Below are 26,329 nucleotides of genomic sequence, written 5' to 3' on the forward strand. Positions count from 1 at the left end.
ACGGCCGCAGCCTGCCCCCGAAAGTGCCTCAGGAGCGCAGGGGGTGAGGAGCAGCTGCGGTGCCTCAGGGAGCAGCCTCCCAGGGACCTACCAGAGCCTCGTTAGCCATCGTTGCCTCTTCCTTTAACTGCATCAACCTCCTCTCCAGCTCATCCCTTGTCCTCTCAGCCTCTTCTCTCATCTGCTTCTCCCGGGCCAGACGCTGCCGCTCCATCTGGGAACAAGGGACGGGGCAGAGCGAGGAGAAGCAACACACCTCAGAAAGGGCTCTCCTGCCCCTCTGCTCTGCCCTGCTGAGACCACATCTGCAGTTCTGTGTCCAGGTCTGGGCTCCCCAGCTCAAGAGGGACAGGGATAGACTGGGGAGTGTCCAATGGAGGCTACCAGGATGACTGAGGGCCTGGAGCACTGCCTGTGAGGAGAGGCTGAGAGCCCCTGGGGCTGCTTAGTCTGGAGAGGAGAAGGCTGAGAGGGGATCTGATCAACATCTGTAACTATCTGAGGGATGGGTGTCAAGATGAAGGTGCCAGGCTCTTCTCAATGGTGTCCTGTGATAGGACAACTGGGAAACAGATACAAACTGGAACTCCTCCTCAACATGAGGAGAAACTTCTTTGCTGTGAGGGTGTTGGAGCCCTGGAGCAGGCTGCCCAGAGGGGTTGTGGAGTCTCTTTCTCTGCATACTTTCAAGACCCATCTGGCTGTGTTCCTGTGTGACCTGCCCTGGGTGACCCTGCTTTGGCAAGGGGATTGGACTGGATGATCTCCAGAAGTGCCTTCCAACCCCTACCCTTCAATGATTCTCTCCATAGGGTGGGGGCTGGGGCACAGGACTGGCCTGCTGCCTCCTCTCTGCTCAGCCAGACAGGGACCTTCACCAGGAGGGGTGCTCCATGGAGCAGTGCCATTCCTGAGACAATCCCCTGTCCTCCCATCAAGCTGTTACCCACAGCACTGTCACATAAGCTGCCTGGAAGTGATGATGTCCCCAGACAGCTGCCTCCTGTGCTGACTCACAGGGCACTCAGACAAGGAGGGTCCCAAGAGCTGCAGCTACACCTACAGCTCCTTACAGCCAGTTGAAGAGACAGCAAGGCTGGGCTGAAGGGCAGTCTGAGGGCATCCTCAAAGCATCAGATACAGACACACCACAAGGCAGCAGTTTGAAGGATGCAGATAGCTGCTACTTTTGATCAGACATCTCACCTGCCATGCTGGAAGCTTCACTTCCACTCATTTATATTGCTGGGAGGTGATGGGATGGAGAGCAGCCCTGTGGAGAAGGAGCTGCTGGTGCTGGGGGGTGAAAAGCTGGACGTGAGCTGGCACCGAGCGCTGCCAGCCCACGGCCAGCCCTGTCCTGAGCTGATCCCCAGCAGCAGGGGCAGGGAGGGGATTCTGCCCCTCTGCTCTCCTCTGCTGAGAACCCCCCCTGCAGTGCTGGGGCCAGCTCTGGAGCCCTCAGCACAGACAGGGACCTGTTGGAGCAGGGCCAGAGGAGACCACAGCAATGCTGGGAGGGCTGGAAGCCCTCTGCTGGGAGGCCAGGCTGAGACAGAGCCTGTCCCAGAGAGCTGGGAGATGCCCCATGCCTGGAAGCATTCCAGGTGAGGTTTGGGACTCTGAGTAACCTGCTCTAGTTGCAGTTGTCCCTGCTGACTGCAGGGGGGTTGGACTGGATGATCTCTGAAGGTCTCATCCAACCCAACCCAGTGTGTGGTTCTCAGGGGAGGTGATAAAGAGTGCCACCACCTCTCTCAGATACTAGACACAATAAATCCCTGCCTCTAGCTCAGCCTGGAGAAAAGAGCAACACTTCTCCTGGAGGGGAACATGAAAGCTACACTCAAGACCACCCACCAGAACTTGCCAATTCTTCCAAGAACACACTGAGAGTGTTGTGCCCCACAACTGCCTCCTCACCAGCCAAGCACCTGAAGGGAGCCAGGGATAATGAACACAGTTTCACAGATTGCATTGGGTTGGAAGGCAGCCTCCAAGGGCATCCTGTCCAACCCCCTGCAGGCAGCAGGGACAGCTCCAACTAGAGCAGGCTGCACAGGGACACAGCCAGGCTGAGCTTGAAGATGTCCAGGGATGGAGCCTCCAGCACAGCCCTGGGCAACCTGTTCCAGTGTCTCCCCAGCCTCACTGTGCAGAACTTCCTCCTGATGTCCAGCCTCAATCTGCCCTGCTCCAGTTCCAAACCATTGCCCCTGGGCCTATCCCCACAGCCCCTTCTGAACAGTCCCTCCCCAGCCTGCCTGTAGCCTCCTTCAGGTATTGAAATGCAGCTCTGAGGTCTCCCTGCAGCCTTCTCTTCTCCAGGCTGCACAGCCCCAGCTCTCCCAGCCTGTGCCCATGGCAGAGGCTCTCCAGCTCTCTGATCATCTTTGCTGCCCAGCAGAGGGGCAGGATCCTCTCTCTCCATCTCTGGCCACACTGCTTTGGCTGCAGCCCAGGCTGCCATGAGCCTTTTGGGCTGCCAGTGCCCATTGCTGGCTCCTGCCCAGCTTCTCCCCCACCAGCACCCCCAAGTCCCTTCCTGCAGGGCTGCTCTCAGCAGCGCAGCAGGGAAGGGAGAGTTACAAATCAGCGCTGGGCAGCTGGAGCGCGGCGGCGGCGGCGGTGGCAGCGGTGGCAGTGGCAGTGGTGGTGGCCACCTGCTGGGTTTAATAAGGGAAATGAGTGGCACAAGGCAGACTGCTGTGGGGCCTGGCCACCAGCTGTGCCCGAGAGCAGCACACCCACTGCTACAACTGCTCCGCTCCCGGCCGCTAAAGCTTCTCCACATCTATCACCGTCAGGAGCTGCAGCCCACTCGGGAGCAGCAGCAGCAAGAACTCCTGGCACAAGAAGGATAGGCAGGAGAGAGGGAGAGAGAGAAAAAGGAGCTGGGGTTGTCCTGCTGGAAAGCAGCTCCATGAAGAAAGGCCTTGGAATCCTGGCCAGGACAGGAAGCGTTGGAGGGAGTCCAGGGGAGGGCCACAAGGATGAACCAAGGGCTGGAGCATCTCTGCCATGAGGACAGGCTGAGGGAGCTGGGCTTGTTCAGCCTGGAGAAGACTCTGGGAGGGACTTAAGAGCTGCCTTCCAATACCTGCAGGAAGGCTGCAGAGAGACTTATCATGAGGGTGTCTGGAGATAGGACAAGGGGCAATGGTTGGAAGCTGAGGCAGCGCAGGGTTAGACCGGAGCTGAGGAAGAAGTTCCTCAGTACAAGGGTGGTGGGACTCTGGCATGGGTTGCCCAGAGAGATTGTGGATGCCTCCTCCCTGGAGGTCTTCAAGGCATTGTTGGATGAGGCCTTGAGCACTCAAGTCTAGCTGAGGTGTCCTTGCCCATGGCAGGGAGGTTGCAGCAGATGCTCTCTAGGGTCCTTCCAGTCCGAGCCACTCTGATTCATGTTCTGTTCCCTCCTGCCGCTCCGTGAGCCACAGGAAGGTGAACTGCCCTAGGAGGTGCCTGCAAGCCAAGCCACATCACCTCTCCAGTTCAGCTGAGCACCTCCCCACCCCGTGGCCGTGCTCAGAATCCAGCACCCCCCGAGCACACAGCTCTCCTGGGGACCAGCGCCCGCCCCGCGCTCCCCTGCTGCTCCCTGCCAGCTCTCCGGCACCAGGGCCATTTACATTCCGAGCAGCAGCGGCGCTGGGCTTAGCTGTGCAGGTTTCAGCGAGTAGAGAGCAGGTCCGCGAGCAGCAAACAATGATTCATGCAATCCAATTTGCCGAGAGCCGCGGAGGGGCTGCACGCCGCTGCCCCCACAGCGCCGGCCGGGCAGGCCGGGGCTGAGCCGCGGCGGCGGCAGGAGGCCGGCAGCCATCCGCATGCAGGCTGCGCACCCCCTCCCTCAGCCCCTGCCGACGGGAGGAGGCGCACAGCACCTCCCGCAAAGCCCAGCCCCTGCGTTAATTGAAAGCGATTACCGCAACAGGCTCCCTCCAGCCTCACCGCTGGGCTTGGAAGCGGCCCTCAAAGGTCGTTCTGCTCATCTGCCCCCCGCGGTCTGCAGCGACGCCTCCCAGCCAGAGCAGGCTGCCCAGGGCTACACCGAGCCTGAGCTTGGGTGTCTGCAGGGGGGGAGACCCACAGCCCCGAGCAGGGGGCACAGCTCCTCCAGACTCTGGCTCAGAACTCCTCCAGATCCCAAATCCAGCACAGTGGCCAAAGCTGGGCTCTCAGAGCTCGAGAGTAAAAGCAGGTTTCTAAGCTCAGATTCTTCTCTGAAGGACTGGCTCATGTGGCCCCCCTCCATCCCACAAGTCATAAATGACTTCCCCGGAGTCAGAGGAGCTTCAGGACTATCACCCTGACAAGTGCTCCACTTGCCCACGGCATGTGAAGCACAAGACACCAGCAAAGGTCCTCTCCCCCTCTGGTAAGGTAAAAGCATCCTCCTCTCCCTTGTGCAGCACAGCACAGTGCACAGCTCCTCCAGAAGCTGGATCAGAACTCCTCCAGATCCCAACTCCAGCAGACTGGCCAAAGCTGAGCTCTAGCAGCTCAACACAGCCCCCTCCAGCCTTGTCCAAGGAGTGTCCTCAGAGGGGACCAGCCTAGGAGAAGCCAGGGCTGTGAGCCTGATAGTGCTGCATCCCAAACCAGGGAGAGCTGCATCACAGGGCAGGAGGGGCAAGATCCACAGGAGAAGAGGACCTGGAGCAAAGATGAGGGTGAGGAGAAAGTGTTACTTACTAAGTGCTTCCACCACACAGCTGCAACCAGGAGAGCTCAGAAAGGGAGCACAAAACCAGGAGAGGGGGAGAGCTGCTGCCCAGGAGCTTCACTCCAGCTTCCCCCTTCCTCTTCTAGAGGAAAAATCCAGGGCTGTGAGCCCAGTAGTGCTGCATCCAAACCCAGGGAGATGTGCACATGCCTGGGCACCCTGTTCCAGGATCTCACCACTCTCATGGCAAAGAACTTCTTCCTCATGGCCAACCTAAACCCAGGTCCAAAGCATCATTTGTCCCCCAGCTGGGTGGTCGAGTGGGAGGGCAGGGCAGAGGGGTGGCATCATCCATGCTCACTGCAGGGGAATTGGACTAGGTGACCCTTGGAGGTCCCTTCCAACCCAGACCACTCTATGAAAATGGCTTTTGGGTGGTGTGAAGCTTGCCTTGAGTTGCACCACACCTTGTAAAAGCTGCAAGGAGGCTGCAGTGAGCTTGGGGTTGGTCTCTTCTCTGAAGGAACAAGTGATGGGAGAAGGGGAAACGACCTCAGGCTGCACCAGGGGAGATTTAGGTTGGGCATAAGAAGGAACTTTGTCCTTGAATGGATTCTCCAAGTATGAAACAGGCTCCCCAGGGAGGTGCTGGAATCCTCATCCCTGGAGGTGTTCATGAGACTCAGAGATGTGGTGCTGAGGGATATGGTTTAGCAGCAGACTTAGGGAATGGTTGGACTCAATGACCTTAAAGGACTCTGTGATTCTGTGGCCTCTCCAGCCTGGGACCTCAGCCCCTTTCCAAGGCAGGGGAGATGCATGCACACATTTGTAGGGTGCCCAGCTCAGCTTCTCCCTTCCCTCCATCCTCCCAGCTTTGTTCCTGAGTGCAGGGGCTGGACTTGGGCTGCCACCAATCCACAGAGCCAAGCTGAGGGTCACTGGTGCTGAGAGATGTTCAGCTGGACCATGTGCTCCATGTCCCTCTGGGGGCTGCTCCTTCCCAAGCTCATTTGCACTGTTGATGTTGGCTCACAGTTTAGAGGTATAGGAGATGTCTCTCACCTGCTTCCTGGCTTTCTCCTCCCTGGCCTGTGCCTTCATCTGCTGGACCTCCAGGGAGTCTGCTTTCCTCCTCCTCATGAACAGGTCGTGGTTTCCAATACACAGCTGGAGAATCTATTCCAGGCAAGGGTGAAGAGTGGAGAGAAGGAGCTGGAGACGTGATGCCAGTGAGGTGGTTTGTATTCTTGACACAGAAACACTAGAGCTGCTTTGGGCTGGTGCTTCTAAGCACTTCCACCCCCTCATCTCAAACCCTACAGCAGCTCTGCTACCCACATGAGGGGCAGGAGCCAAGTCCCAGCCCAAACACCAGCAGCTCTTTGCAGAAAGCCATTTTCAGTTCTCTGTGCAGGCAGCACAGCACGACTCTGGCAAGCCTCCTACCAGCCCTGAAAAGGCAGCAGCCTAAACAAGCAAACCAGGACTTCTACAGCTCTAAGTGCTTCCCTGGTTCTCAGTGTCCCCTTCCTTTAGGTTCAAGGTGAACTTGCACCTTCTCCCCACTGCATGCTTCGAGTTCTGAGACTGAAAGCAAACAAAAGATAAGGAAACCCACTCCCACTTGTCAAAAACCTCCCTGCACATCTTCAGGAACCTTGGCTGGAGGGTTCTGAGCAGCAGTGTGCTTTCCTGTGGTAGTCAAGGAGGGCAAGGAAGGAGGCAACACTAGAGGAGGGTTAGCAAAGGGGTGGGCACAGAGAGGAGTAAAGGATCTCTTCAGCAGGAAAAGCAGGTTTCTAAGCTCAGATTCTTCTCTGAAGGACTGGCTCATGTGGCCACAAGTTCCCTGGAGTCAGAGGAGCTTCAGGACTATGAACCTGACAAGTGCTCCACTTCCCCATGGCATGTGAAGCACAGGACACCAGCAAAGGTCCTCTCCCCCTCTGGCAAGGATGGTAAAAATCCTCCTCCTCTGCCTTCTGCAGGTGCCTTGTGCAGCACAGCACAGTGCACAGCTCCTCCAGAAGCTGGATCAGAACTCCTCCAGATCCCAAGTCCAAACTGGGCTCTAACAGCTCAGAACAGCCCCCTCCAGCCCTGTCCAAGGAGTGTCCTCAGAGGGGACCAGCCTAGGAGAAGCCAGGGCTGTGAGCCTGATAGTGCTGCATCCCAAACCAGGGAGAGCTGCATCACAGGGCAGGAGGGGCAAGATCCACAGGAGAAGAGGACCTGGAGCAAAGATGAGGGTGAGGAGAAAGTGTTACTTACTAAGTGCTTCCACCACACAGCTGCAACCAGGAGAGCTCAGAAAGGGAGCACAAAACCAGGAGAGGGGGAGAGCTGCTGCCCAGGAGCTTCACTCCAGCTTCCCCCTTCCTCTTCTAGAGGCTGTGAGCGAGCAGTATCTGCTCTACCCAACCACATCTCCAGCCCAGCTGGGCCAGCATGCTCCCTCCCAGAGCTGGGAGGGCAAGCTGCAGGCAGTGGAGCTGCCTGTGCCTGCAGACTCACCAGCTTGTTCACACGCAGCTTGGAGGAGTTGAATTTGAACACATCGATCTTCTTGTCCAGAGGCTTAATGGTGAACTGGGGAGGCAAGGAGAGAGGAAAACAATGGAGAGGCAGAGAGAGCTATCACAGAGCAACACATTAATAAAACCCCAGCTATAAAAGCCTCACTGAAAGCTCTGCTCAGAGGAGGGTCAGACAAGCAAGGCTGGGAGCTGTCCCCCGGCTGTTAGCCGAGGGAGGGAGCAGCTATCAAAAGCCAGCGAGGAGAGGCTGCTCTGCCAGCCAGAGCCAGCAGAGTGCTGCCCACCTGCCCACCTGCAGACAGCTGCTGTCCTTTGCAGTCCAACCCCCCTGCCAGAGCAGGAACACCTAGAGCAGGTCACACAGGAACACATCCAGATGGGTCTTGAATATCTCTGGAGAGGGAGACTCCACAACCCCCCTGGGCAGCCTGCTCCAGGCTGCTGTCTCCCTCACAATGAAGTAATTCCTCCTCCTGTTTCCATGGAACTTCCTATGCCTCAACTTCTGCCCATTGCCCCTTGTTTTGCTCTCCAGAAGTCAGCTGTTACCAGACTGCTCCACAATTCCAACTGTTGCTCCCTCTCTCTTGTCCTCACACTCCCTGTGCCAACCCAACAGCTCTAACCGTGCCCTGGGCTCATCCTCTCCAAAGGGCTTCCCCACAGCAGGTCTCTGAGGAGGACAGGGGTGGCATGGCCAGACCCAGGAGGAGTCTCTCAGGAGGACAGGGGTGGCATGGCCAGGCTCAAGACCTGTGGGATGCATAGAAAGCAGACTCTGAACTACCAAAAGGATGCCTGAGGAGCTGGAGTGCTCCTCCACCCCACGTCTGCAGAAGGCACACAGCTCTCCCATCCCTCCCCCAGGCCACAGGAGGAAGGCTGAGGAGGCAGCTCAGGAGCAGGCATTAGAGCAGGTCCATTTGTCATCTGCTGCACTGCCAGGAAAGGGCTCAGCACCACATGCCCTGGCAGTGCTTCCTCCTGGCAGTTTAAGAGCCCATCTGTAAGAGCAGGCAGCCAGGTGTGAGCATCCCTGGGGGCTCCAGCAGAACCCCCAGCAGTCACTGAAAGCAACAGCAGAAATCCTGCTGGAGATGGACTCCAGGTCCTCCTGATCTTTGTCAGGGCAGATTAAAGCCCCCTCTGGTGCCAATGGGGCTGTCCTACCCAGCTACCAAGCTGGTCACTATCATGTCAGGGCTGCTTGTGGCCACTCATCACACAGATGCTTGACCTGATGGAAGCTGGCAGTCTGCTCCCCCAGGAGAAAGCTCTCTTAGAGTCTCATGTCAAGGCCTGGGGCTTCAACCCCCTCACTTCTGCCTGAGGTTGCTCAGCCTGGAGAGGAGAAGACTCCAGGGGGACCTTAAAGCAGCCTTCCAATAGTTGAAGGGATCCTGCAGGAAGGCTGCAGAGGGACTGTTCCTAAGGGTGTCCAGAGCCAGGCCAAGGGGGAAGGGTTTGAAGCTGAGGCAGAGCAGGGTTAGAGTGGAGCTGAGGAAGAAGTTCCTCAGTTAGGGTGGGGAGACTCTGGAAGGGGTTGCCCAGAGAGGCTGTGGACACCTCCTCCCTGGGGGTGTTGAAGGCCAGGCTAGTTGAAGTCTGGAGCACCCAAGTCTAGTTGAGAGGTGTCCCTGGCCATGGCAGGGAGGTTGGAGTGGACGAGCTCTGAGGTCCCTTACCAACCTGAGCCATCCTGTGATTCTGTGACCCCACTCCACTGCTCTGCCACAGGCAGGAGAGCCTCTGACAGTCAGCACCCAGTGCTGGCTGCTCTGCAAGCTCTGTGAAGCTCTTTTGCTTTTAAACACCAAAGCAAAGGAAGAGAATTCCAGCAGAGCTTTGCTGCTTACAGAACTCACCGAGAGAGAGCTGAGGAGGAACCTTCAGCTCTTCCCTTGATCAATATCTTGTTTGAATAGGGGAACAATTTTTAATTAACAAGTTCATTTTCTTCCTTATCATGAAGGCAGTGTTGAGCTGCTCTCAAGTGAGAGCTGAGCAACTCAGCTTCCCCTCACAGCCCATCTCACCACTGCTGCCAGCCAGGTTTGGTGGCCGACCCCTGAGAAGATTCCAATCTTCTGAAGAGATATGGGAGAGGCAGGGAGCTGCTGGAGAGAGCCCAGGGCAGGCTCCAGAGATGCTGAGGGGCCTGGAGCAGCTCTGAGAGCCCTGGGGCTGCTGAGCCTGGAGAAGAGCAGCCCCAGAGGGAAGCTGAGCAACGCTCAGCAAGGGATAAAGGGTGGGGGGCAAGAGGCTGGGGGCAAATTCTTGTCAGTGGTGCCCAGGGACAGGCCAAGGGGCAGCAGACACAAACTGGAGCCCAGGAGGTTCCATCTGAGCATGAGGAGAAGATTCTCTAGTGTGCAGGTGCTGGAGGCCTGGAGCAGGCTGCCCAGGGAGGTTGTGGAGTCTCCTGCTGCGGAGAGCTTCCAAAGCCACCTGGCCCCTGTGCTGCTGGGCAAGCTGCTGTGGGTGCCCTGCTTTAGCAGGGGGGGTGGAGTGGCTGATCTCCAGAGGTCCCTTCCAGGCCTCACCATGCTGGGCTTCTGTGGCATTTACATTCTGCATCTCCACAGAATGCTTCAGTGCCTCAGCTTCCTAAAAGGATTCCAGCATTGGTCCAAGCCTGGCAGCCTGAGGGTGAAGTAATGACAAGGCAAGAGGCCTTCTGGCCAGGAATAACCTCACTGTAGTCCATAACAGACCAAATAAAGCAGAGGTCTCAGCTTCTGAACTCTGATCTTACATGGGCAGCAATTTTGGTTTACTGCAAACCTTCCCCAGAGGGTTTGAAGACTCTGACAGCCAGGGGGGCAGCTCCCAGCTGACCTCTCACACACACAGCTCCTGCTAAAGCCCAGAAGGGTTTGCCTGGAGAAGCTGGGCTGCCCTTAGCTGAGCTGCTGACAGCAGCACAGCTAAGAGAAACCACTGGAAGGCAGAGTGGTGTCCCCCTTGCTCTCAGGAGGGGAGGGAGCTGTCTGCATACCTCCTTGTCACTGTATGAGATGTTCCGGATCTCGTTCCAGGGGAAGGAGATCTTGGGGGTCAGCCTGTTGTCAGGGTCATAGATGTGGAGCCCCAGGGCATCGACTCCAAGCAGCAGCTCAGTGCCCTTTTTATTCTGAACAAAAGAGGAAGAGCAGAAATCCCTTCAGCAGGTCTGACATGGACCACTGCTAGCACCATCCCCCAGGCCTGAGCACTGATCCCTCACTGGGGTGTGTGTGAAAAGAGCTCCTGCCTCCCTGGCAGCTACCTGCCAGCTCTGCTGGTCCCTCCAAAGCCAGGTCTCCTGGCCCCTCCAAAGCCAGGTGTGCTGGCTCCTCAAGGCCAGCTCTGCTGCCCCCTCCAAGCCAGGTGTGATGGCTCCTCAAGGCCAGGTCTCCTGGCTCTTCAAGGCCAGCTCTGCTGGTCCCTCCAAAGCCAGGTCTCCTGGCCCCTCCAAAGCCAGCTCTGCTGCCCCCTCCAAAGCCAGGTCTCCTGCCCCCTCCAAAGCCAGATCTCCTGGCCCCTCCAAAGCCAGATCTCCTGGCCCCTCCAAAGCCAGCTCTGCTGGCCTTCTGATATTCCACTCATCCCATCTCCCAGCCACACAAAGGATGGAGACTAACCCAAGAGCCACACCAGCAGGGGAAGGTGACCACAGCCTGCACTCACCCTGATGGCAAAATAGTTGACTCCATACATCTCCAGGTCCTGAGCTATCTTCAAATACTCCATCTCAGCTTCATCTCTGTCAAAGCACAGCCAGTGTTACAACACTTGGTAGGATCAGAGGGAGACACACAGCTGCTCCTGCTGATCCTCAGCACTCAGGAGGGTTTAAAGCCTGGGCTGCTGCTGTCACACAGGTCAAGCCTGTCTTTGCTGGCAGGATCAATAAAGCCCAACAGCAAATCCCACTCTGCAGCTCACCAGCATCTTAATGGCTGCTGCTGCCTGTCTGGAGAGATGCTGTGCTCTCTCCACTCCATCCCCCAGGCCCTCCAGCACAAACAGGAGATCCCTTGCTGGGAGGCCCCCATTGTAGATCTATGGCTTCAAGCTCATCCACCCCTAAGGAGAGTTTCACCACCTGAGGATTCAAGACCTCATCAGTCTGAATCTTCCTTCCTTTCCCTGGCCCCAAAAGCAGCCTGAAGCCCTCCCTTCCCCTCTGAGGGTGGTTCCTTAGTGAGCATCTCTCCTGAACTCTCTCAAGCACCCCCTTGGCCTCCAAGGGTCATGCAGAGCAATCAAAGAGCTTTTGCTCTTCAGAAGCCTGCTGCAGAGGTGTGCTGGCTCAACCCTGCCAGAGCCCATCCATTGCCTGCCCAGGCTCCCCAAACCCTGCTGACTCTTCAGGGAAGGGACTGAGCCCAAGCCACCGGCACAGCTCACACTGACCTGGCTCTGCCCCGGTGCTCAGCGTACCAGGCTGTGATCCTCTCCTCCCACATCTCTGGAGTCATCTGGTACAGGTTTATCACCTGAGAAACATGGAAAGACAGAGCAGGTCACACTGCTGCTCTTGCCACTGTCTCCTTAGCCAGCAAGCAAGCTCCAAGCACCCCCTGCCCAGCACCATGTCCCACCTGGAGATGGGCAACATTCCACCCAGCCCTGCTGTGCCCAGAGCTGCCTCAACCCTCCCAAGCAGACAGCACAGGCCAGCCCTCCACAGGCCACCATGATGGAACCAGGGAGGATGAAGGTTCTGCTTTTACTGAAATATCACAGAACCACAGGCAGCCCAAGCCCCCTGCAGCCAGCAGGGACAGCTGCAACCAGAGCAGGTTGCTCAGGGCCTCACACAACCTCACCTGGAATGCCTCCAAGGATGGAGCATCTCCCACCTCTCTGGGCAGCCTGGGCCAGGCTCTCACCACCCTCAGTGGCAAACATTTCTCTCCCCACTCTCAAATCTCCCTCCTTTAGTTTCAAACCATCACCTCTTGTCCTGGCACAGCAGCCCCTGCTCCAAAGTCTGTCCCCAGCTTTCTGAGCAGCCCTCTCAGCACTGCAAGGCCACCAGGAGGTCTCCCTGGAGCCTTCTCTTCTCTAGGCTGAACAACCCCAACTCTCTCAGCCTGGCCTCCCAGCAGAGGGCTTCCAGCCCTGCCAGCACTGCTGTGGTCTCCTCTGGCCCTGCAGGGGGAGGGTCTCAGCAGAGCACAGCAGAGGAGCAGAATCCCCTCCCTGCCCCTGCTGCCCACACTGCTGGGGATCAGCCCAGGGCAGGGCTGGCTCTGGACTGGCAGTGCTCAGTGCCAGCTCACATCCAGCTTCTCACCCCCCAGCACCCCAAGTCCTTCTCCTCAGAGCTGCTCTTCAGCCCCCAGCCTGGACTGATACCAGGGCTTGCCCTGAAGGAGGCTGAACTCTCCTCCCTTGATCCATCTTCTTGGCTTGCTAAGGAAGCCCAAGGGAAGGGAAGCAGGGGCAGCCACAAAGACCCCTGTGAAAGGCTCTGTTACACCAACCACCACCAAGGCTTCTGGGCACCAACTCCTCCACCCAGCCAAGCTTCTTACCCTCTTTGGAAGCAGCTCCTCCTGTGCCAAGAAGCCTCTTTTGTGGACGTTGGGATCGTAATCTCCGTACTGGAAGGAAGCAGAGACATTGTGCCCAGCCCATGTGAGCAGCAGCAGGCAGGGAGACCCTTCTGCACCCTCAGACACCCACCCCTGGAGCAGGCAGCAGAGGCAGCCTCCTTCCACCCTGCCCCTTGCAGAGCAGAGGACATTCACTGCTTGGCAAGCTTCACAGCCACATTTCCTTTGTCATCTGATTGCTGATGGAAACGAAGAGCCTCCTTCTGCTCAGGCAGCAGAGTGGGGAGCAGAGGAAAGCTTCCCACCATCAGCTGATGTCCACTGTGAGCTGGATGTCCACCACAAGCTGATGTTCACCACCATTTGAAGTCTACCATTAGTTGATGTCCACTGCCTGTTCACAGCCACCATCAGCTGATGTCCACCAGCTGGAGCAGGTGATCACTGTAGGTCCTTTCAGCCCAACAGTTCTATTCTCCTCCAATTCCCATGCCCTGAAAATGCTTCCTCCAGTGCAGGGTAAGGCTCCACAGCTGAGAGGTCACAGAGTCATGGAATCTTAGGCTTTGCAAGGGACCTCCAGAGATCATTGAGACCAACCCCCCCTGCCAAAGCAGGATCTCCTAGGGCAGGTCACACAGGAACACATCCAGCTGGGATTGGAAAGTCTCCAGAGGAGACTCCACCACCTCCCTGGGCAGCCTGCTCCAGGCCTGCAGCACCCTCACACCAAACAAGTTTCTCCTCATGCTGAGGTAGAACTTGCTGGGTTGCAGCTTGTGCCCATTGCTCCTTGTCCTGTCACAGGCACCACCAAACAGAGCAGCCTGGCACCTTCCTCCTGACAGCCACCCCTCAGATATTTATAGGTATTGATCAGATCCCTCTCAGCCTTCTCCTCTCCAGACTCACCAGCCCCAGGCCTCTCAGCCTTTCTCCACAGCACAGATGTTCAAATCCCTTCATCATCCTCACAGCCTCCTCTGGACTCTCTCCAGCAGATCCCTGTCCCTCTGGAACTGGGGAGCCCAGAAGTGGGTACAGTACTCCAAAATGCCAGCTTGGAAGGGACCCTAAGGATCATCTGCTCCAACCTCCCTAGCTAACAGCACAGCTGCAATGAGCTTGCCCAGCACCTCTCAGCCTTCTCTTCTCAGGAGGTCCTTGCCCTCCAACTGGGACAGGGAGCCAAGACAAAGCCCTGATCCCAGAGCCTGCTCCATCCCAGGGGCAGGGTGAGGCTGCTGGAGGCTCCTCTGCTCACCACCCCAAGAAAGAAACCTGAAAGCCACCAGAGTTTGGCAGCCTCCTGGCAGGCCTCACTGCCCCAGGGAAGCTCTGCTCCCTGGCTCCACTGTGTGCTGAAATCCAATTCAGGTTTGTTAAGTGCTGCAGTAATTAAGTGGTGTGTGTTTGGATTGGCAGCAGAGAAAGTGAAGGAGAAACCAAAGCTCTGGAGAAGAGGCTGCAGAGCTCCGTGTGCCCCCGGGGCCGGGCTGCGAGCGCAGCAGCCTGCCAGGGAGCAGCAGCTCAGGACAGGACAGGGGCCAGGAGGCAGCCAGACAAAATCCTGCCATGCTCATCCCCCTGCTGCTGCAGCAAGGCTGCCTGAGCACACCAGACACACCGACCTTTGCTCAACTCGCTCCTCCTGCCAGGGGGACAGCCCTCCCCTCCCTGCTCTCCTGAGCAGCCCCAGCTCAGGAGGCACAAGGCAGAGGGGGACAGCTTCTAAAGCCAAGCCCAAGACACATTGGGGTGAAACAAGATGAGACCACAGCTGCAGCTCTGTGCCCAGTTCTGGAGCCCCTACCACAGGAAGGATCTGGAGGTGCTGGAAGGTGTCCAGAGAAGGGCCACGAGGAGGAGCAGAGGGCTGGAGCTGCTCTGCTGTGAGCACAGACTGAGGGAGCTGGGGTTGTGCAGGCTGGAGAGGAGAAGGCTCCCAGGAGACCTCATTGTGGCCTTCCAGGATCTGCAGGGGGCTGCAAGAAAGCTGGGGAGGGACTTTTGAGGGTGTCAGGGAGGGATAGGACTGGGGGGGATGGAGCAGAACTGGAAGTGGGGAGATTGAGATTGGATGTGAGGAAGAAGTTGTTGCCCAGGAGGGTGGTGAGAGCCTGGCACAGGCTGCCCAGGAAGGTGGTGTGGAGGTGTTTGCAGCCAGGCTGGAGGTGGCTGTGAGCAGCCTGCTGTGGTGTGAGGGGTCCCTGCCCATGGCAGGGGGTTGGGGCTGGCTGAGCCTTGAGGTCCCTTCCAACCCTGACAGTTCTGTGATTCTATGGAACCTCTCCAAGCAGCCTGGTTTCACAGCATCACAGAATCAATAAGGCTGGAAAAGACCTCAGAGATCATCAAATCCAACCTAGCACCCAACACCTCCTGACAACCAAACCATGGCTCCAAGTGCCACATCCAAGCCTCTTTTGAGCACCTCCAGGGATGGGGACTCCACCACCTCCCTGGGCAGCACATCCCAAGGGCCAATCTCTCTTTCTGGGAAGAACTTTCTCCTCCCCTCCAGCTTAAACCTCCCCTGGCACAGCTTGAGACTGTGTCCTCTTGTTCTGGTGCTTCTTGCCTGGGAGAAGAGACCAACCCCCACCTGGCTACAACCTCCCTTCAGGGAGTTGGAGAGAGCAAGAAGGTCTCCCCTGAGCCTCCTCTTCTGCAGGCTAAGCAACCCCAGCTCCCTCAGCCTCTCCTCCCAGGGCTGTGCCCCAGACCCCTCCCCAGCTTTGCTGCCCTTCTCTGGACACCTTCCAGCACCTCAACATCTTTCCTAAACTGAGGAGCCCAGAACTGGACACAGGACTCAAGGTGTGGCCTGAGCAGTGCTGAGCACAGGGCAGGATGACTTCCCTGCTCCTGCTGGCCACACTGTTCCTGCTGCAGGCCAGGATGCCCTTGGCCTTCTTGGCCCCCTGGGCACACTGCTGGCTCATGTTCACCCTACTGTCAACCAGCACCCCCAGGTCCCTCTCTGCCTGGCTGCTCTCAGCCACTCTGCCCCCAGCCTGTGGCACTGCCTGGGCTTGCTGTGGCCAGTGTGTAGGGCCCAGCACTTGGACTTGTTCAAGCTCCTGCCCTTGGACTCAAGGAAACAGCTCTGATAACCTCGGAGAGGCAGAAAGGAAATCACTTTCAGGTGATGGAAATGACATCAAAAGAGGCTTAGCAGGAGGCTTTTGTGTGGTGATCCAGTGTGGATCACCAGGGCTAAGGAGGGATTGGAGAGGTTTTCCCATGGTGAAAAGTACCTCCGGGCCGCAGCGGAAGGCTGGCGCTGGGCAGGGCTCTGGAGAACATCCATCAGCCCCCAGCCAAAGCTCAACACAGGGCTCCAGCAGCACAGGAGGTCTTGGCTCACATCAGTCACAGACCCCCAGCCTGGTGAGGGTTGGAAAGGACCTCTGGAGAGCCTCCATTCCAACCCCCCTGCTAAAGCAGGGCACCCCCAGCAGCTTGCCCAGCAGCACAGTGGCCAGGGGGAGTTGGAAGCTCTCCATAGGAGACTCCACAACCTCTTTGGGCAGCCTGCTCCAGGCCTCCAGCACCCTCACACCAAAGAATGTTCTCCTGCTCTTCAGATGGAACCTCCTGGACCAGTTTGTGCCATTGTCCCTTGTCCTGTCCCTGGGCACCACTGAGCAGAGTCTGGCCCCAGCCTCCAGCCCCCCACAGCTCCTTTAGCTCTTGCTGAGTTCTGCTCAGATCCCCTCTGGGGCTGCCCTGCTCCAGGCTCTCAGCCCCAGGGCTCTCAGCCTTTGCTCCTCCCAGAGCTGCTCCAGGCCCCTCAGCAGCTTTGGAGCCTGCCCTGGGCTCTCTCCAGCAGTTCCCTGCCTCTCAGACAGACTTTTAAAGACCTTTTCAATTAAACCATTCCTTCAGAACATTCAGGGGACCTCAGCTCCTGTAGCTGACCTGCACCATCACCACTCCTGCTTACAGGTGGGGGCTGCTTTTCCCTCCCTCACACAGGATAAACCCAGGCAGGCTCTGCCTCTGTGAGCACCAAATGTTGTTTGTTCGAGGGGAAACCCCAAAAATAGCAGAGTCCTTTGCTAAGGCTGCAAGATGTGAGGTGCTGAGAGGGCTGCAGCATGGCAGTGCTCTGCATTTGGGGGGCAAGATCCCCCTGGCTGATAGCATTTTCTGCCAGGACATTCTGTTCAGCAGATCCCACGTCCCTCCCAGCTATTTAAAACCTGATCTCCCTCCTCTGGAGGCAGCGTGGGTGGGTTGCAGGCAGGGCTGGAGGGGGAGAGCAGAGTGATTTTCCCCAATGAACCACAGCACAGAAATAAAGCAGCTTTTATTTCTGTGACCCAGGAGCTTCCTTTCCTGCTGCAGTGTGCAGCCACAGGAGGGCCCAACCTGGCTGTCCATCACACAGCTGCAGGCACACCGCTGTGTCAGGCCATTATGCCTCTAATCATGCAAATCACCTCCTTATTAGGGAAATTACTCTGCTCAGCGGCCACTTTCTTGTCCAGACAGGACATCATTATCCTATTTAACTAGGAGAAGATGACCTGAAACATCTTTCTTCCCAGCCCAGTATCCAAGAGGTGCTTTCAGCCTGCTCCTTTGCTGAGACAAAAAGCCAAAGGAGAGGCTGCCCAGAGGGGCAGCAGGAGAAGCGATGCCTGATACGGGCAGGGGAGCGGCACACCAAGGAGCACAAGGGCAGCAAAGCTGGGCCAGGGGCTGGAGAAGAAGCCCAGTGAGGAGTGGCTAAGGAAAGAGCAGCTGTTCAGCCTGGAGGAAAGGAGGCTGAGGGGAGACACTCTGAAAGGAGCCTGGAGGCAGGTGGGGGTCAGACAAGAGGCAACGGCTTCACGTTGCACCAGGGAAGATTTAGGTTGGACATGAAGAATAACTTCTTCCCCCAAAAGGCTGTCAAGGCCTGGGCCAGGGCAGTGCTGGAGTGCCCATCCCTGGAGGGGTTTCAGAGCCCTGGAGATGTGGTGCTGAGGGCCAGGCTTTGGTGGTGCCCTGGCAGTGCTGGGCCAGCGCTCGGACTCAATGACCTTGGAGGTCTTTGCCAAGCTCTGTGATTCTGCCATGAAAACCAGGCTGGAAAGCCTCTCAGCAGAGTCAAACCTGCTTCCCTGCCCTGTCAGCTGAGTCAGATCAGAGCCACCCTCCTTCTCCTAACTGCTCCTCAAGGCCAGGCAGGTGGACTGGACCCAGGGCATGGCCACCAGCCTGTGGTCCTGTGAGCCACAACAGCTCCCTAGAGCTCCCTCCCAGAGTCAGCCCCAGCTGCAAGCAGGAGCTGTGGTGGTACCAGGGCTCCAGTCACTCCTTTCTCAAAGACATCCTCCACACACACACAGGAGCTGGGGATGAGCTAAACAGCTTCTTAACTGAGCAGCAGCACATGCTGGGCATACCCAGGGACAAATCACTTCAACTCCTGCCAGAAGGTTCCTGCTTCCAAAGCTCAGGCTGCAATCTCTGCCCCAGGAGTCCCTCTGCTGCAGGCTGCTCCAAGCTGTCCAAGGCTGTGTGCTCCAGAATGGAACACAGTCCCTCAGCTGAACACTGATTCTGAGCAGCACTCAGTCAAAGAATGAGGGGAAGTTTTCCCCTCTGCCCAGCAAGGCCAACCAAGCAGGCTCAAACCCAGGATCAAGGGAGGAACAACCAGGCAGAGCCTTTAAACACTGCAGCCACACTTAGCTGCCCAGCTGGAGAGCTCAGAGCGAGGCAGCAACCACGCTGACAAAGTGTCCTGGGGAAGCAGCAGAGCTGGGAGTCCCAGGGCTGGTTTGCCTCTGGCTGTGATGGCAAGAGCAGGGAGGAGATCCCCAAAAGCCATGGGCTGGGGAATCCCCCTGCTCCAGCAGCTAAGGCTCTCCCGAGCAGGCGCCGCAGCTCCCGAGCTCAGCGCTCGCTAGGGAGCCCTGGCATGAGAAAGCAAAAGCCTGCCCAAGGAGCCAGCAGCAGGAAGAAGGAACAGTGCTGGTGTGGTCCTCCTCCCTTCCTTCCCAAGCCTGAACTTCCCTGGGAAGTGGGCACCTCTCCTCCCAGGGACGATGCCAGCCCAGCGCTGGCAGCAGCAGGCCCTGCAGAGCCTCCTCTGCTCCTACCTTGGCCTGCACAGCGTAGGAGGCCAGCAGAACAGAGGCCTCAGGAGGACAGTAGATCTTCTCATCCAGAATCTGCTTCTTCACCTGCAGGGATGAGCACAAGACACATCACACTCCTGTGGTGGAGCAGGGCAGAGTGTGGCTGTCCCAGCACACAGCTGCAGTTTGGCTTCCCTGCAGCCGGCAGCCACACAGTTAACCTTTCCCCCACCACCAACCACGCTGCAGACCCAGGAAGTCTCCTGGTGGCTTGGAAAGGAAGGGGCTCAGGCTCCCACAGGCCACCTTTGCAGACAGGTTGGTGAGGAAAAGCTACATGTAGCTGTGGAAAATGGCTGAACTGACAGCCCACTGCTAAAGGGGGGGCAAGTGTGGGGGGGCAAGTCTTGGGTGTAAAGATGGAGAGAGAAGCTCTGCAGGCCCAAGCTGTGCACTGAAAGGACACCTCCACACACCACTGAGTGAAAGAGCAGCTTGCAGAAGAGCCTCTGAGCACACAAAGGCTTTGCTCTGCCATACCCAGGCCTCCTTCTGAGTCAGTGCTCAGCTCCTGTGCTGGAGGTGAATCCCCCTCCAGCTGCAGGTCACCTCCTTGGCAGGGCTGTCAGCAGCAGGCAGGGCCCTGCACAGGCTGCCAGGAGAGCCAAGGAGCTGCTCCCCACAGCCAGGGTGTTGCACTGCCTGGCTCCTGTGCATCAAAACATTAAAGCTCTCATGCTTGGTGTGCCTGGGCTCTGCACATCCCATGTTCCTGAGGAAAGATGGACAAAACCATCCCAGGCTATTTCCTGGGAGACTGAAGTGGATTGGCACAGAGATGCAGCAGCATCCATTTGAACTCCTAACATGCCCTGAGGCCTCAGAGTTGGTTACTGCAGGATCCCAGGAGAGATTCTCCTGCATTAAGATGAAGCCAGGAGAGTTCCCCAGCCTGGGGGGCCCCTGCTGCTCCCTGGACATGCTACAGGGGCCTGGGCTCCTCTCAGCACCACCAATCCTGGCAGGAAAGTCCCCCTCTGCAGTCACAAAGCAGGGCTCTGCCTGCTTTTCCTCTCTGATTTCCCTCTGCCAAGGTGCCAGCAGCATTCCTCCTCATCAAGGATAAAAGCCCAAGGCAAATGGGACACTTAAAAATAGCTCCGTGGAGAGCCCAGTGCCTGAGACAGGCCCTGGAAACAAACAGCAACACTTTGCATTTGCAAACCTTTCAGCAACAGAGAACAAAGACAACTTGCAAGAGTGAGGAGTGCCAGGAAGTTGGTGAGCAGGGCACAGGGAAGCCTCCAGTGATGACTCCAAGAGCACCCAAAGCCAGGTTGCCTCTACTCTGATGTGAACACCCCCAGTGCCTCCTGTGGTTTTAGAGCTTCTTTTGCAGAGTGACAGAAGCCCTGCAGGGAGGGGGCTGGGAGGGACCTCTGGAGATCATCCACTCCAACCCCCCTTGCTCCAGCAGGGCACCCCCAGCAGCTTGCCCAGCAGCACAGTGCCCAGGGGGGGTTGGAAGCTCTCCACACAAGGAGGCTCCACAACCTCTCTGGGCAGCCTGCTCCAGGCCTCCAGCAGCCTCACACCAAGCAACTTTCTCCTCCACCCCACACAGAATCTCCTGGGCTCCAGTTTGTGCCCTCTGCCCCTTGTCCTGTCCCTGGGCACCGCTGAGCAGAGCCTGGCCCCAGCCTCTTGCCCCCCACAGATCCTTTAGCTCTTGCTGAGCATTGCTCAGCTCCCCTCTGGGGCTGCTCTTCTCCAGGCTCTCAGCCCCAGGGCTCAGCCTTTGCTCCTCACAGAGCTGCTCCAGGCCCCTCAGCAGCTTTGGAGCCTCCACTGGGCTGTCTCAAGCTAAGGAACCCAAAACTGGACCCAGGACTCCAGATGCAGTCTTGCTAGGGAAGAGCAGAGGGGAGGGAGGAAACCTTCTTGGCCAGAGGGCACATTGCTGGCTCACTGATGAACTTGCTGCCCCCCAGCACTCCCAGGCCCTCCTCCATGGAGCTGCTCCCCAGCAGGTCCCCCCTCCCCTGTACTGCTGCAGGGGGCTGTTCCTCCCCAGGGGCAGGACCCAGGCTTGCCCTGGTTGAAGCTCAGGAGGTTCTCCTCTGCCAGCTCTCCAGCCTGGCCAGGCCTCACCCAATGGCAGCACAGAATTTAGGTTGGAGCAGGCAGAGAGGAGCTGAAACATCCCAACAGGTACCCAGGGGCCTGGCAGGGACTGCTCTGCTCCCTGTAACTGCAGCCCTTCACAGCACACAGACTCATTGAGCCTGCCTGAAGGAGCTCCTGCAGCAGAAGCTCCTTGTCACCAGCCATGCAGCACTGCTGCCACACCATCAGCTGTGCTGCTTCCCCAGGACCCAACCCTTCCAACATACTTTAAACTGAAGAGCCTGAGGATGGGTCCCTGCCCACGGCAGTGGGGTTGGAACTTGATGATCTTGAAGGTCCCTTCCAGCCCCAACCACTCTACCAATCTGTGCTCACCACTCCCCAAATGCTTAGCATCAGGGCACAAAGCCCCTGGGGCAGGTGGCACTGCTGGCTCTCCCCTCCTCTGCCTCTGCTCTCTCTGCTGGAGCTGTGCATCTGGGCTTCTCTTCTGCTCCACCTCTCCAGAGGCTGTTGTGCAAAGAGGTGAACCTCACTGCCCAGCCTGAGCAGCTCACAGGCCAGCTGCAGTCTGCCCTGGAGCATGAAACTGCCCTGCCTCACCTAGCAGCCCTCAGCACAGCTGGCCCCTGTGCCCTGCAGAGGGGGCCCCAGGGAGCTCCTGAGCTACCAGACAGCACTGTTACACAGCACCTAATCCCTCCTGACAGCCACCTGATGAGCTCTGCAAGTCTGGGCATCTGTGGCTGCTTCACCCAGACAGATCATCCCTGACCCATTTTAAGGTTTCCCTTGGAGGTGTGCAGGCAGCAGTGAGGATCCACATTCCCCTGAGGAGCTTGCTGACCCTGGAGCCTTCTTGCCCCCCTGCTCATCCTGGCTCCTGCTCCCTGGGGGTGGCTCCCAGGGCTTGGGGATGGCTCCTACCTGCAGGAAGAACAAGTGCTGTGTGATCTCCTGGACCAGCTCCTCCTCTGCATTCTCAGGATAAAATTTGGCCAGGAAGTGGAAGGTGACAGGCTCCTCTGTTGGAACATCATGATCCAGAACCTGTGGGATACAGGAAGCCATCAGCTCCTCTTTTCCACCTTCTTCAGCACTCTTGGATCAAAACACAGCTTCCCTTCTGCTCAGATCAGCACAACTTTTGTCAAGCACTTCAGACATCTAGAGCAGACAGACCAACCTAAGCACTTCAGAAAGCAGAGCTAAAAAATACCCTCACCAAAAAAAGCCATTTCTGACAGCTCCCAAAGAGAGAGGGAAACAAACACAGACAAACAGCATGAGAAATGAGGCAGCAAAGGCTGAGCCTGAGCTGCTGGCAGCTCTTCCCAGCCCTGCAGAGCAATCCTGCCACGCCACCGCCCCACCTGCCTGTCTCACTCTGCCCAGTGCCCTTCCTCACCACCTTCCTGCTGTGCTGGCAGCCAGCACAGGTTTCTGTGAGTTTAAAACCCTGGTGTGACCTGGGAGACTCCCAGCCCTCCCTCACAGCCTCCATTACCTTCAAATCACAGAATGGGTTGGGCTGGAAGGGACCTCCAAAGCTCACCCAGCCCTAACCCCTGCACCCAGCAGGGACATCCTCCACTAGGTCAGGCTGCTCAGAGCCCTGTTGAGCCTCACCTTGAGTATCCCCAAGGATGGGGCCTCAACCACCTCCCTGGGCAACCTCTTCCACTGTTCCAGCAGCCTCATGGTGCAAGACTTGTTCCTAATACCCAGTCTCAATCTGCTCCTCTCTCATTTCAAACCACTGCCTCTCATCCTTTGGGAACAGTCTCTCTGCAGCCTTCTTGTGGGCTCCCTTCAGGTACTGCAAGGCAGCTCTGAGGCCTCCCTGGAGTCTTCTCTTCTCCAGGCTGAAGAGCCCCAGCTCCCTCAGCCTGTCCTTGTAGCAGAGGTGTTGTCATCTGGTTGGAGGGTAACATCCCTTGGATGCAAACAGAACCACCTCTCTCTCTTCCCCAGCACACCTGGGGAGCATTCCCTCCCTTCCCTCCAGCTCCTTTTCACTCCTCTGCTGTTCCTTCTCCCCAGCTGCTGGTAGATCTCAACAACAGAAGCAGCCAAGGTGCAGCTTCACTCTCCCCATGGAATTGTTCTGGCTGGAGAAGACCTCTAAGGCCCAACCACTAAACCTCTGTCATTCAGGGGCACAGAAGAGACTTCTGGGTCTCCCTGACAGCAGTCCAGCATCCCTGCATGGCTGTCTCCAAACTGCCCCAGGGGGTTCAGTGTGCAGGGCCTGAGGCTTCACAGCTCAGCAGGAGCTGGGGTGGGGTTCCTCTGCCAGCCCTTCCCTGTCTGACTGGCAGATGTCATGGGGCTGAGGATCACACTGGCTTCACCCCACTCAACACCACACAGCACACAACCCCAGGCAATCAAAGAAAGGGGAGGCAAGCCCTTGCTCCTCTGCCACCCCACCAGGCCCCTTCAGGAGGAATTTGGGTCCAACCTTCTTGTCCATCTTGAGCCAGGCCACTGTGTCCTTGATGGTGTACTGAAGCCCAAAGAACCAGGTTTCTCTGAGTCCCAGGGTCCTGCAGACCAGATCAAAGAGATCCTTCCCTTTCCACTTCACCTGGGGGAAAGCAGACAGGGAGCAGAGTCACGAGCAAGGATTTCAGCACTTCAGCTCCACCCAAGCAAATCCATTTGGTTTCCACCCTGTGATGCCTGTGAGAGCATAGCTGGGACAGGAAAGGAACAACCTCATGAAGTGTGCTTTATGTCCTCCCCTCTGGTCTCAACAGCCCAGCACCAACTCCTCCTTCCCCAGCAATCACACAATCACTTGGGTTGGGAGAGACCTTCTAAGACCACAGAGTCCAGCTGCTAACCCAGCACTGCCAGGGCACCACCAAACCCTGTCCCTCAGCAGCACACCTCCACAGCTCTGAAACCCCTCCAGAGATGGGGTCTCCACCACTGCCCTGGGTGGCCTGGGCCAGGCCTTGACAACCCTCAAAGAGCAGAAATTGTTCCTCATGTCCAACCTAAACCTCCCCTGGGGCAACCTGAGGCTGTTTCCACTCATCCCATTGCTTGTGCCCTGGGAGAAGAGGCCAACCCCCACCTGGCTCCAACCTCCTTCCAGGCAGCTGTAAAGAGTCAGAAGTCAAACTGCCTTTTCTGCTGGAGAAAAGGGGCTGGAGAAGAGACCTAATTGTGGCCTTCCAGGATCTGCAGGGGGCTACAAGACAGCTGGGTGTCAGGGTGTGAGGGAGGGATAGGACTGGGGGGGATGGAGCAGCACTAGAAGTGGGGAGATTGGGATTGGATGTGAGGAAGAAGTTGTTCCCCATGAGGGTGGTGAGAGCCTGGCACAGGCTGCCCAGGGAGGTGGTGGCAGCCTCCTGCCTGGAGGTGTTTGCAGCCAGGCTGGAGGTGGCTGTGAGCAGCCTGCTGTGGTGTGAGGTGTCCCTGCCCATGGCAGGGGGTTGGAGCTGGCTGAGCCTTGAGCTCCCTTCTGGATGAGTTCCTGTGTGACCTGCCCTGGGTGACCCTGCTCTGGCAGGGGGGTTGGAGTGGATGATCTCTCGAGGTCCCCTCCAGCCTCTGACACTCTGTGATCCCAGCCCTGGCAACCCTGTGGTTCTGTGTTGGTGAGAGGAGCAGCTCTGGTCCTGCTCACAGCCTGTGTCCTTCCAGCAATCTTTGCTCCTCCAGACAGAAGGCACTGAGAGGCAGGAAGGTGAGGAGGGACACGAAGCAGACCAATCTAACATGCCAAAGCCACTTTGCTCTTCCATCTGCAGGGTGGAAGCAATTGCTGGAGCGAGACATATGGCCATTACTCCCAGCCCCGGGGGCAAGAGGCTCTGGGCACCTCTCCTTGTCACTACAACTCAATCCTGCTGCCACCTGGACAGCATCAACATTGATGCTCAGGCAGGGCTGGGAGCCTGAGGCCTCTCTGCTGTCACCCAGTGCCGCCTGGTGGGCAAAGCCTTCAGGACAGCTCAGCGCCGGGCTGCTGGAGGAGAGGGGATGAAGATCTCGCTGCTTTTCTCCCTCTCACCGGCTTCTCCCCTCTCCCAGGGCACACACCCCCCCTGCTGCCAGGCCTGGAATAGAACACAGCCTAACATTACCGTGGTGGGCTGAAAATTCCCCCTCCCAAGAGGAAATGCCCAGCCCAGCCCAGCTGGAAGCAAAGGCAGCTGCCCAGGCAAACACTCCAAGCTGCAAGGGGAAGCTGCACAAAACCCCCAGGCTTCCAACAGTGACAGGCACTGACAACTCATCACCAGCACAAGGAGTTTGAGTCCCAGCTGAGGAGAAAGTTCTTCCCCCACAGAAAGAGGAGTTGGCCCTTGGGATGTGCTGCCCAGGGAGGTGGTGGAGCCCAACCTTCCCAGGGCAAAGGCTGAGGGCATCAGCTCCTCCTCAGGCAGGGAATCACAGACTCCTTTAGGTGGGAAGAGACCTTTCAGCTCAGCAAGTCCAAGTGTTAACTCAGCACTGCCAGGGCACCACCAAACCCTGTTCCTCAGCACCACAAATCCAGGGCTTTGAAACCCCTCCAGGATGGGGACTCCACCACCACCAGCCTGGGCCAGGCCCTGACAACCTTTCTCTTCCTCATACCCAGCCTAAACCTCCCCTGGTGCAGCCTGAGGCTATTTCCTCTTGTCCTGTTCACCTCTTCCTTTGGAGAAGAGACCAACCCCCCCCTGGCCCCAGCCTCCTTTCAGGGAGCTGTAGAGAGCCATGAGGTCTCCCCTCTGCCTCCTCCTCTCCAGGCTGAACAACCCCAGCTCTCTCAGCTGCTCCTCACCAGGCTGAACAACCCCAGCTCTCTCAGCTGCCCCTCACCACTCCTGCTCTCCAGACCCTCCCCCAGCTTTGCTGCCCTTCCCCAGCCCAGCTCCAGCCCCTCAGTGTCCCTCTTGGGGCGAGAGGCCCAAATCCCACCCCTGTATTCAAGGGGCACCTCGATTCAAGGAGCAATGCTCACTCCACACCCCACAGGACTGGTGTTTGGAACACCCCCCCCGTGTCCCTGGGGCTGGGATTTCCACTGGCTGTGGCTCCCCCACCAAGGCAGCAGCCAAACCCCACTCAGCACTGCACAGCAGCTGTGTCAGCAAAGCTGCCCTTCCACACCCAGGAAGATCTTCAGGATGAGCTCATGGCAGGGGGCTTGGAGCTGGAGGGTCCTTCAGGTCCCTTCCAACCCTAACAGTTCTGTGAGAAGTGGCTGCCCAGAGGGGCTGTGGATGCCCCCTGCCCGGAGGCACTGCAGGCCAGGCTGGGTGCAGGCTCAGGTGCCCAGGGCAGAGGCATCGCCGCCTGCGCCGCGGAGGGTGCAGCAGCTGCTCTCTGAGGTCCCTGAGCCGTTCCAGGCTTCATTTTGAA

General features: G+C 57.8%; 1 protein-coding gene across 1 annotated transcript in view; it reads right to left on the reverse strand.

Moving 5' to 3' along the window:
* NF2 (NF2, moesin-ezrin-radixin like (MERLIN) tumor suppressor) overlaps positions 1-26,329 on the reverse strand; it is a 56,231-nt gene that overhangs the window by 22,898 nt on the left and 7,004 nt on the right. Inside the window, exons 2-11 of the mRNA XM_054172992.1 lie at positions 23,424-23,549; positions 21,887-22,009; positions 18,854-18,937; positions 12,735-12,803; positions 11,608-11,690; positions 10,879-10,954; positions 10,208-10,342; positions 7,187-7,261; positions 5,735-5,848; positions 92-214 (exon numbers count right to left, since the gene is read on the reverse strand). Coding sequence (XP_054028967.1) covers positions 92-214; positions 5,735-5,848; positions 7,187-7,261; positions 10,208-10,342; positions 10,879-10,954; positions 11,608-11,690; positions 12,735-12,803; positions 18,854-18,937; positions 21,887-22,009; positions 23,424-23,549 — 1,008 coding nt within the window. The remainder of the gene's footprint in view (positions 1-91; positions 215-5,734; positions 5,849-7,186; positions 7,262-10,207; positions 10,343-10,878; positions 10,955-11,607; positions 11,691-12,734; positions 12,804-18,853; positions 18,938-21,886; positions 22,010-23,423; positions 23,550-26,329) is intronic.

The sequence above is a fragment of the Dryobates pubescens genome, chromosome 25 (genome assembly GCF_014839835.1).
Source record: "Dryobates pubescens isolate bDryPub1 chromosome 25, bDryPub1.pri, whole genome shotgun sequence".
Classification (NCBI taxonomy): domain Eukaryota; kingdom Metazoa; phylum Chordata; class Aves; order Piciformes; family Picidae; genus Dryobates; species Dryobates pubescens.